Source organism: Talpa occidentalis, unplaced genomic scaffold, assembly GCF_014898055.3.
Source record: "Talpa occidentalis isolate TD23 unplaced genomic scaffold, MPIMG_talOcc4v2.1 talOcc4.11, whole genome shotgun sequence".
In the NCBI taxonomy this organism is placed as follows: Eukaryota; Metazoa; Chordata; class Mammalia; order Eulipotyphla; family Talpidae; genus Talpa; species Talpa occidentalis.
The window spans coordinates 37859591-37870619 of NW_023601104.1; the positions used below are offsets into that span (position 1 = coordinate 37859591).

The following is an 11029-nucleotide window of genomic DNA, read 5'->3' on the forward strand; positions in this document are numbered from 1 at the left end:
ATCCAATGAATATTCAATAGGATATGCTTCATGTCACAACCAGGAAGAATAAAATTCTAAACCAGGTAAACCTTTTGTATGGACAGTGCTGGCTGGTTATCACAATTTACCTTGGGTTCTTGTACCATTTTTCAGTTTTAATAACTCCTGTGTTATTTTTTTAATAATAGGAAAGTTTAATTTTCTTTTATACTATTGAATATACAAGATTTTTCACTTAAAATTATTCAACAACGTATAAATGTTGATATATTTCACATGTACTACAGAATTTCTAAGTTGTATAAACCCCTATGTTCTTAAAGATACATTCTTTCTTCCCTTTGTATCTAGCCATAGTCTTCCTTTTCCATCGTTGATGTGACTCTTTCTGTACCATTTTCATGATTTAAATTGCTGAAAATGAAATTCTAGTTTGTTCCATTCAAAAGGAATTAGAGATTTGTATAAAAATATTCAGAATTTTCAATTCATACCCATTGCAAGAAAGAGCAACCAAGTCTCATTCTCATGTGGAGGTGTGGAACAAGTGGCTCTGAACCTTTTGCATCCTAATACTTCATACATCTAGTCAGTCTATCATTATTCTTGTTGTCTCATATCTTTTCCTTGTTTACTTCTTACTTATGTTACTGGAGAATTTGTCTTTTCTTTTGCGTGTCCTTATATCGTTCACATATGCATTCATTCATTTTGTGAGTCATTTGTTGGATATTTGGAGTATAAGTACATATATATTTACTAGGAAGAGCTTATCACAGTATCTCTACATTTTGTCTGAAAGTGATAGTATTTTTAAATTCAAATTTCACTGCCTTTTCTCCTACATTGATTGAATAAAGTTCAATTCATCTAGCAGGGATTACCTGATAGTTCATTGTTTATGTGTGATGATTTAGAAAACTGCCTATTCTTCCCTATCATTTCGTGTTTTGACTTTCTGTCAAGTCTACATTTGTGAGAAGATAAATTCCGAAGTTGCACAATGAGTGAAGATTTTCTCTATCATTAAATGTAACTTTTTTTGAAAAGCTCATTGTCTTTTCTCTGAAGAGATAACTACTGCTAGGTCTTCTACTCTATTTTTTGCCCCAAACAGTGACTCTTTCTCCTTGCAAATATATCTTTCTCTTGCAGTAATCATTTGATGTTATAGAAGATAATTTTAGGTACCACCTCTCTGGTCTCTTGTTTGGCCAAAGGTGGAGCTTCTGAACCAAGTCCTAACCAGAGATGAATGATGTAGGTAGAAGTCTCTGACCAAAGTGGACCAATCTGAGTTTCCTTAGGATGTTGCACTTGAGCTCACATTTGAAGCTGACATATAGAAACTGTTCACAGTTATATGTCCCTTTTTCAGAAATCAAATCTAGGATAATGAGAATATATGTGAGAAAAAACACAAGATTTAAACAGGAACTTAGTTGCCTTCAATTCTGATTTCCTGTTTGAGCATTCAGCTTCATTCTTCCCTCTACTACCTGGTTACAAGCTGAAGTAATAGATGCCCAATACATTCATCCACTTGCCTAAGTTTATTCAAGTTGTGGTTCTGTAGTTGCATATTATGCAATTTTATTTATTTATGTATTTTTTAAGATTTATTTATTTGTACAAAAACTGGGGGAGAGTTCAGAGGCATGGGAGGGTGAGAGAATTCAGCAGAGACAGAGTGGGGAGCAGATCAGGCAGATGGACCGAAGACACTGCTGAGGGGAGCAGCGGGCGAGACAGGATAGGTCTGCTGCGACATGTCTGTTTCTCCCTGGCTGGCCGGGAATCGAACCCACTCTGCAGAGGTTGCAGACAGCTTCACAGTGCAGCGCTCAACCCACTGTGCTACCTGGGAGGCCCAATATTATGCAATTTTAAAATAAAGATTTTAAGGGCCTCCCTGGTGGTACAGGGGATTAAGCACAGCACTGTGAGGCTAGCCATAGCCTCTGCAGCATGAGTTCAATCCCCAGCCAACCAGGGAGCTAACCCACATGGCGCAGCAGACCTCTCCTGTCAGGCCTACTGCTGTCCTCAGCCGTGCATTTCTGTCAGTCTGCCTGTTCTGTTCCTGCTCTGTCTCTGGTACACCTTCTTACCTCCTGCACCTCTGGCCTGTACCCCAGTTCTTGTACACATAAATAAAATAAATCTTTAAAAAAATAAAGATTTTAAAACAGTTGTGGAATATGGTGATAAGTTTTTTCATCCTAAGAAAATTTCAAACCTCTTATTTCTTCTCATCCACAGCTTCTCTGGTTGGCTACCCTGGGAAAACCAGAATCACACTTGATAATTCCCCAGGCCAAGTATTCTCAGTCTGGCAATCCCAGATCAGCAGCATCACCAGGTCACTTCCCTCTGGGGTTGCAATTAGCTTCCATGTTTATTGAGACACTGTTTGATACAGATATTTTTGTATGTTGGTGATAATCCTCAGTAGGATCTGCTTGATATTTTTGGGTCCATATCTGAATCTTTGATGATGGTGATATCTTATTTCCCTTGGAAGAACTGATGGTTGAGGGTTTGAAATTTTAAGGATATCAGAGAGCAAGATTTTCTTTGTTCTTAGGAGGAGACTGCTTGGTGATTGTCTCAGGTCAGATCAACTCTGCTTTCCCAGCCTATTAACTGGGAGTGTTCTCTTTTTTGTTCCTTCCTTGCAGCTTTTCATCACCCTGACAAATGAATCCTCATCATGGAGCATTCATGCATTTATCCTAAGTCTTTGCTCTGCTTTTTTATTAAAAATGATCAGTCATCATAAATTAGAACCTGAGGTTAAATAAAGCTAGTATCAACTTTCTCACCTTATTTTCCACACTTCTCTTAAACAATTTCTATTCTCCAGCAATGTGTATTCTTCAACATCCCAGAGATCCTTGAACTTCATGCCATTTCTCATAGTGTGTTAGCTGCTTGAAGTGATTCCTGAAATGCTGCCTTCATATATTGTTATTTTCTCTGAATAAAAATTCTGCTTAGTCAGACATTTTCCACCTTGTCTCCTCTAATCATGAGAGATGCATTTTGTTTCTTCCACTTTTTTTTCATTCTTTTTTTTTTAAATATTTATTTATTTGTTTATACATACAAGCACTGGGTACAGTCAGAAGCACAGGAGGGTGAGAGAATTCACCAGAGCGGGGAGCAGAGCAGGCAGAAAGACCGAAGCACACTGCTGAGGGGAGCAGCGGGCAGCGCTGCAGAGGCTGCGGGCAGCTTTGCAACCCAGCACTCTACCAATGCTCCACCGGGGAGGCCCCGTTTCTTCCACTTTTCTCAGGCACTGCTTATGGTATTTGTATTCCTATGCCTTTGGCTATTGACTGAAAATGTCAGCTAGGCATTGTTTATTTTTATGCCACTAACACAGGATAGTCAGTATAAAATTTTAGTTAGTGAAATTAGTAAGAATGCATGAAAGAATAGGAAAAACTCATTAGGATACATTGGTCTGAGTTGCCATGTAACCATAACTGATTTCTTGGCATGTATAAACTGTCTTTGTCATTTTCCTTGTGCAGTAGCAACAGTTATGGCTAAAGAATGCCATAAAGATATATATTGAAAATATATCCTTGTTTTCTGAGTGATATGTATTTGTTGTTGTACCTTCCTTTCTAGTCAAAGGTATACAAATTTTTATTTAGATAGACACAGGCTTTAGAATTTCTATGAACACTGACCCCCCATGCAGCTGTAATGGCCTATGTAGTGGTTGAAAAGCTTCAAAATAGTTGTGAGCATTTATTGATGACTTTGGCTATAGGGAAAGGAAGGTTCAGTAAATGGCATGATCTACCTTATTATTTGTCAGAGCACAAACTTACCATACAACAGGCCTTGAACAATGTCTCCATTTAGGAGAAATAGGTCTATGGGAAATATTTCTAATGAAGGCTGTCATGATGCTGATCACTAACTGGTAATGAAAAGCTAACTTTATCGGCTTCACTTAATTCCCTCAAAGTAATGGGTTCAGAAGTAAAGAGTTTTTTTAAACATGGAACTGTACACTGGGACATAGAGTTAACTGTCCTTACTGTCTATCAGGTACAATTTTATATGCTCCCACCATGTGAGTGGTAGCTACATTAGGTATGTGTTACATCTGCCACATAACCTAGTCTTCCCACAGCCTACAAGTGCCATGGTGTTATCTCCTTTACAATTAGGGAAACTGAGGCTCACAGTAATTAAATAACTTTCCCATGCGCCTATAGCAAGTGAGTATTGGATTCTGAAATACAGAACTGATAGACTTTAGAAACAGAGCTAGCAGTGATAATTTGGATGATTCATGTTTGCATTGTTTTATGAAAAGAACACTTTCATTTTTTATCCAAATGGTATTCACAAAATGCTGTGATTCTGGCTGGGCAGGTACTGAAAGTGTTAGCTTTTTCAGCTGTTTGATTTGATGTCTTAACTGGATCTTCCTATTTAATATTTACCATATTTAAAGTATCTGTGCACTTCCCATCTGTCTTTGCCTGTGTTCTTTATGTCTCCATTTTATTAGCATTGTGCACATCTCATGTAATTTACCATTTCCTTGCATGTTTGTCTCTTTTAATGTTTTCTTTGTACTTTTGCTCTTCCCTATTGACATGTATTTCTCAGATTATTGCCTAGCTTCTTGAAATTATATTGAGTATTGTGTGAATTAAAGTGAGTATTGAGAGAAAATTTCCTCCTCTCCCCAAAGAAGATATATGTTGTATAGAGTGGGATGACCTGGATAGAAACTATCGGTTATGGTTACTATTAATTTTGAGATGAGAAATACTCTCTACCTGTGCAATTTCTTTGAAAGATAATGGAGAAAGGGGACCAACAGATTCATGGTTCCTGGAGTGTGGATCTGTGATCAACCAGGCTCTCATTCTGGAAATATTTACTTGCTTTTATGCCTAATTGACAACTCTGGGTAATAATTGAATGAAATCTCTAAAGCGTTATGGCAAATAGCAAATGACTCTTTTGATTATGGTCAAGATTTTTTATCACCTCCCATTTAAAGGTAGAGATCACGATGCATCCTCTTCCTAAAAACTTTGATCTGTAGATAATAGTATCTACAGATACTTCCACTGAATTTCTGTTGTATTTTTCTCACATCAACAAATTGCTCCAGTGCATTTGTATACTGCTTTGTTTTGTGGCTGTTATGTGTGTGATTTATATTTTTCCAATGTGTTTTTTGACTTCATGACTTACAGATGTTGGAGAAAAAATTGTGACCATTGTGGAGTCAATTATCAAGAAAAGCTTGTGAAATAATTGAGTTTTGAGGAGAGAATTAAGCACAGAAGGCAGAAGTGACATAATGCTAACAAACATTCCTTTGGAACAAAATAAAAGAACACAGAGAATATGCAGCAATCTCATTTCTATATGAACAGTTTACTTCTTAAAATTGTCACTTTTTTGGTATTTAATTATTGTGAAGCCAAATAATTTAGTGCAAATTATAGTTTGTGTAATGTTTTTTTTTTTTATATCAGTTTTGACTTAGAGATCACATTTTTAATTTTGATTATTTTTACTCTTCTCTTATTCTAAGTTCTGGATCATTCTGCATTCATAAGTTCTGCTTTGTAAGTTCTGGATCATGAATGCAGTGTCCTGGGTTGTGGTTCTCAGTTCTGGTATGAGTGTGAATATGGACAATTAAGTTTATATTTGGGTCTTAGTTTTTTTGTTTTGTTTTTGTTTTAAAGATTTATTTATTTATTTTTACAAGCACTGGGTACAGTCAGAAGCCCGGGAGGGTGAGAGAATTCACCAGAGTCAGAGCGGGGAACAGAACAGGCAGACTGACGAAATACACTGCTGAGGGGAGCAGCGGGTGCAGCAGGAGAGGTCTGTCGTGCCATGTGGGACCCTTGCCGGCTGCCGGGCATCGAGAACTGGTGCTGCAGAGGCTGCGGGCAGCTTTGCTGCTCTGGGCTCAACTGCTGAGCCATCCAGGGAGGTCCTTCGTATTTTTTTTTTTCATCTAAATAATTGTCCGCCCAGATCTGTTGTCTCTTAGTTCAAAGTAGCAATGATTCTCCTGGGTGCTTGTGCTTTCTCACATAGAGTCACATTGTTTCACATCTGCTGAGTATATCTGGCCTTCTCACTGATGCCTTGTTTATTTACCCATGAGTTTTTATACCGCTGGTCTTCTTCATTCATCTGTTGTTCCCACAAGGAGCAGTATATGTGATTCCCTACTCCCTAGCCGAGGCTCACAGATTTCTGTGACAGAAAATTTTGAGTCTATAAAAAGAATGTATTTTGAGTCTTTGAATTTTAGGCTCAAGAGTTGACAGCAAAATAATTTGATTTAGTTGGGGATGGATAAACTCATGTTAGTGGTGGTGAGTCAGAACGGGAGTCAGCAAACAGTAAGAGGTTCTGGAAGTTTTGGGTTGGGGAGATGTGTTAGGATAGATAAAATCATAAACTTGGAATGTATTTCTCTGAGAAATTTCTTCTTCAAATATCTGGATCTTTGTCGGTAAATGGAGAATATCAGTAAACCTGGTCTTGTGTATTCCAGTGCCATTAGAGATAGTTAAACTTCAGGATCTGTTTTCAGGCCTCACCCTCCAGTAGCCATTGATTATGGTAGGTAGATTGAGACAGAGCAATCAAATCCTCTCCACCTCCTCAATTCCCTCTATCCCTGAAAACATGCTCAAAACTTAAAAGGCACCAATCTTTTAGTATTAGATTTAGATGCATGTGATCAAAACAAGGTGAAAGCTCTAGTGCTCTCCTATAATGTTACTGAAGTTTCTTTTCATCTACAAATGGATTAAAAGCTTACATGTACATGTTTTCTTTTTAAAAAATTAAAATATTTATTTCTATTATTTTATGTTATATATTTTTTACATGTTTTTGCATTTTTGTACAATGTATGCATTTTCATCTTGATTATAGTCCCTGTGAAGTTCCCACTGCCCATTCACCCATGTAACATTACAACAGTCCCTTTTGGTCTTCCCACCCCTGTTTTGATCCTGCTCCCTTCTCCCTTCCTGCAGAATGTCTCTGGTTTATAGTTGCCTGTTGATTTTGATTTTTACTTTATACTAATTTTACTTTATAATAGTTTATTTTATTATTAGTATTATAATTCCTTTTTTCCCCCTAATCCCTTTTTTGGATTCTCTACATTCCTCCTATAAGTGAAACCAGCCAATATCTTTCTTTTTCTTCCTGGCTGTTTCACTGAGCATGATCCCTTCGAGCTCTATCCATGTTGCTGCAAATGGCATGTGTTTATCTTTTTGATTGCTCAGTAATATTCCATATTCCATATATTCTTGAGGAGCAGCTTGTCTGCTTGGATTTCAGACTCCAAGAGTGAGTATGATGTCAGATATCAGAACAGGTTATAAAAAGGAAAGCACTGTATAATTTAAAAGGATTGAGATTCCATTGGGAAGTAAAAGATTGAGTGGCTGAGATTGAGGCAATGATGAGGGAAAGCTTGAATATCTCAATGTTTTATGTGCTGGCCATAAGCATCTTAATGTTATGGACCAATAAAGCAGTTTACAGATGTATTTCACAGTCTTTTTAGCAATGTAGGCATATGTTTTAGCAGAAAGTAGGTGGAATTTGAAATATTTGCACATTTTTTTTTATGATTTATTTATTTATTTATTTATATAAGCACTGGGTACAGTCAGAAGCATGGGAGGGTGAGGGGAATCACCAGAGCCAGAGCGGGGAACAGAACAGGCAGACTGACGGAATACACTGCTGAGGGGAGCAGCGGGCAGCAGGAGAGGTCTGCAAGCCATGTGGGACCCTCGCCAGTGGCCAGGGATCGAACTGGCGCTGCAGAGGCTGGGGGCAGCTCCACAGCCCAGAGCTCAACCGCTGTGCCACCAGGGGAAGGCCCTGAAAGTCTTCACTTGATCTTAGCCAAAAGGCCGAGAAGCGATAACCCCTGAAAGTCTTAACAACAGTCTAGAAGTATCTATAGAATCTTTCCTCCAACTCTCTGACGTCCTTTCCCAAGACTCTCCTCCTCATTTCATGTGAGCCACACAGAACTTGTTCTTCCTGGAAGCCACTTACATTATTGCCTCAGGACTTTTGCATTTGTTACTCTGCTTGGTATGCTTCTCCACAGTTTACAGCAGGTCTTGCTCTCTCACCTCCTTCAGACTTTTGCTCAAATGTCATCTTTTCTGTAAGGTCTTTCCTAACCCAGTTGTATTTATAGTTGCACTTGGCACTTACTCATACTCCTCATTCTCTTCCCCGATTTATTTTACTCCATAACACTATTCTACGACAAAATATGCATTTTTCTTGTATGTGTATTACGTATCACCCATTACTAAAATGTAAACTAAGTGAGGTCTGCTGATTTTTTTTCTGTTTGTTTTTGATTATATATTCAGTGCTTAGAATATTTCCTGGTACGTAGTAAATACTCAATAAATATGTTGAATGAATGAATGAATGACTGGAAGAGATGAAGATCATTGCCTTCTTTCTTACTTTGTAGTTTTTCCCTCAAATGACTTAGCCACATTCTATTACCTATCATCCGACCTTATAATACTACTTTTTAATAGTGCCCCCTTTTCTTTATTTGATTTTGCACATATTTTTGACCTGGATAAAAGTATTGCAAGGCTAGGTGTAAGCTTCAGATACACCTTTATTGAGTAATGTGGTCAGTGGAGAGATTGGTTTGATTTTTACAGAACTTTTAAAAAATGGGATGATGCAGTAGCTGAACACTGAGAGTAATATGCTAAATGAATAAGCCAGTCACAAAAAGAAAAAAAAACCTGCATGATTCCATTTATATGAGGTGTGTAAAGTAGTCAAATTCATAGAGAGGATGTAGAAAGGTAGTGGGGTGACAGGGGAAAGGGAGACTAGTTTAATTGGTATAGCAATTACACAGATTTGCAACGGGACACGTTCTATAGATTTGTTTCACAATAATATACTTAATAATACTGATCTGTATAGTTAAGAAGAGTTAAATGGTAAATTTTATGCCATCTTTTTTTTTGTTGTTGTTGGTTTTCTTTTTCGCCACAATAAAATAGGGGAAGGAAGAGTTGTGAGCCTACTCTGAAAATGAAATTCTCAGATAAGGAACATGTACTCCTCCCTTAACTACTTTTGCCTAGTTTTGATATTTCATATTCCCCAGTTTCAGGTATTTTAATCCCAATCTACATCCTGTTCTCTACTTTGTTTCTTCTTGTCATGCTTTTGAAGACCCATCACAATGTTTCAGAAAACTCTCACTCCTAAGAGGTGATCCATCAATTAATCATGTAGTTCCCATCAACCCTACACTGTATAGAGACAAGAATATGAGAATAACTATAAAAGAAGAGGTGAAATGTCTTGATATGGGAATGTAAGGTCAGATAAAATATGTATAGCTGTATACTTTCCCATTGGACAATTAAATTTATTCTGTCTACTCTTTCTTCTCCCTTTGAAGTATACTTTCTGTGTCTTCTGTTTCTTGCTACAGGTACATGTGAAGATTTTGTACTTATTAACTCTCCTGATAATTTTAGCTTGTGAGATGTTTGCTGCTATATAGCTTCATGATATAATCTCTTGAGTTGTACTAAGTCATCATCATCATCACTATCACCATCTTCATTATTTAGTAAGTGTCAAGAATTTGATTACCCAGTCATTCCTATTTGTAATGTGAACAATGTAAATAATTAATTCCATTGTCATCTCCAGTGATCACAATTTCTTTCTCACTTTCCTAGTTCTCATAATTTCAGTTGCACCTGAATTGGCTGGATCGATGAATGGAGGGAATCGCTCAGTTGTGTCTGAGTTTGTGTTTCTGGGACTCACCCATTCATGGGAGCTGCAGCTTTTTCTCCTGGTGTTCACTACTGTGTTCTATGTGGCAAGCATAACTGGGAACATCCTCATTGTGTTTTCTGTGACTATTGATCCTCATTTACATTCCCCCATGTACTTCCTACTTGCCAGTCTGTCTTTCATTGACTTGGGAGCCTGCTCTATTGCCTCACCCAAGATGCTTTATGACCTTTTCAGGAAGCGTAAAGTCATCTCCTTTGGAGGCTGCATTACTCAGATCTTCTTTATCCATTTCATTGGCGGTGTGGAGATGGTGCTGCTCATTGCCATGGCCTTTGACAGATATGTGGCCATATGTAAGCCTCTCCACTACTTGACCATCATGAGCCCACGAGTGTGCATTTTATTTCTGGCTGCTGCCTGTACCCTTGGTGTCAGTCACTCACTCTTCCAACTGGCATTTATTATTAATTTACCCTTCTGTGGTCCGAATGTATTGGACAGCTTTTACTGTGACCTTCCCCGCCTCCTCAGACTGGCCTGTACAGATACCTACAAATTGCAGTTTATGGTAACTACCAACAGTGGGTTTATCTGTGTTGGTTCTTTCCTCATACTCATCATCTCCTACATTTTCATCCTGTTTACTGTTTGTAAAACTTCCTCAGGTGGCTCATCCAAGGCTCTTTCCACCCTGTCAGCTCATATCTCTGTGGTCATTTTGTTCTTTGGTCCAACCATATTTGTGTATACATGGCCACACCCCAATTCACAAATGGACAAGTTTCTTGCTATTTTTGATGCAGTTCTCACTCCTTTTCTGAATCCAGTTATCTATACATTCAGGAATAAGGAAATGAAGGCAGCAATGAAAAGAGTGTGCAAACAGCTTGTGACTTACAGGAAGATTTCATAGATGATATGTTAAAACTTTTTCACTAACAATGGTGTATCCTTGTCTTCCCTTCTTTCATACTTTAAATTTAGGAATCACGAGGCATCAAATAGTGATTTAGGTGTACCATAATTCTTAATTGATAAATGTGTTTATACCTTATGAGGAGTGTCCCATGAAAATAATTTATCTCCCTATATTTGTGTAAGTCCCATTAAATTAATTTCAGCAATGTTTTGTACTTATTGGTGAACAGGTCTGGTTGATCACTTGTTTTTCTTTTCTTTTCTGACTTCATTGCTA

At 37.7% G+C, this 11029-nt stretch overlaps 1 protein-coding gene across 1 annotated transcript; it reads left to right on the forward strand.

Annotated features, from left to right (window-relative positions):
- Window positions 1-9796: 9796 nt before the first annotated feature.
- On the forward strand, window positions 9797-10778 carry LOC119238174 (olfactory receptor 4F3/4F16/4F29). The gene has a single exon (XM_037501880.2). The coding sequence runs from the start codon at window positions 9809-9811 to the stop codon at window positions 10745-10747; it is 939 nt and encodes a 312-aa protein (XP_037357777.1). The 5' UTR covers window positions 9797-9808; the 3' UTR covers window positions 10748-10778.
- The last annotated feature ends 251 nt before the right edge of the window (window positions 10779-11029 follow it).

Bases quoted from the DNA above. Each gene is read 5' to 3' on its own strand.
- LOC119238174 (XM_037501880.2), top strand. From the start codon at position 9,809: ATGAATGGAGGGAATCGCTCAGTTGTGTCTGAGTTTGTGTTTCTGGGA.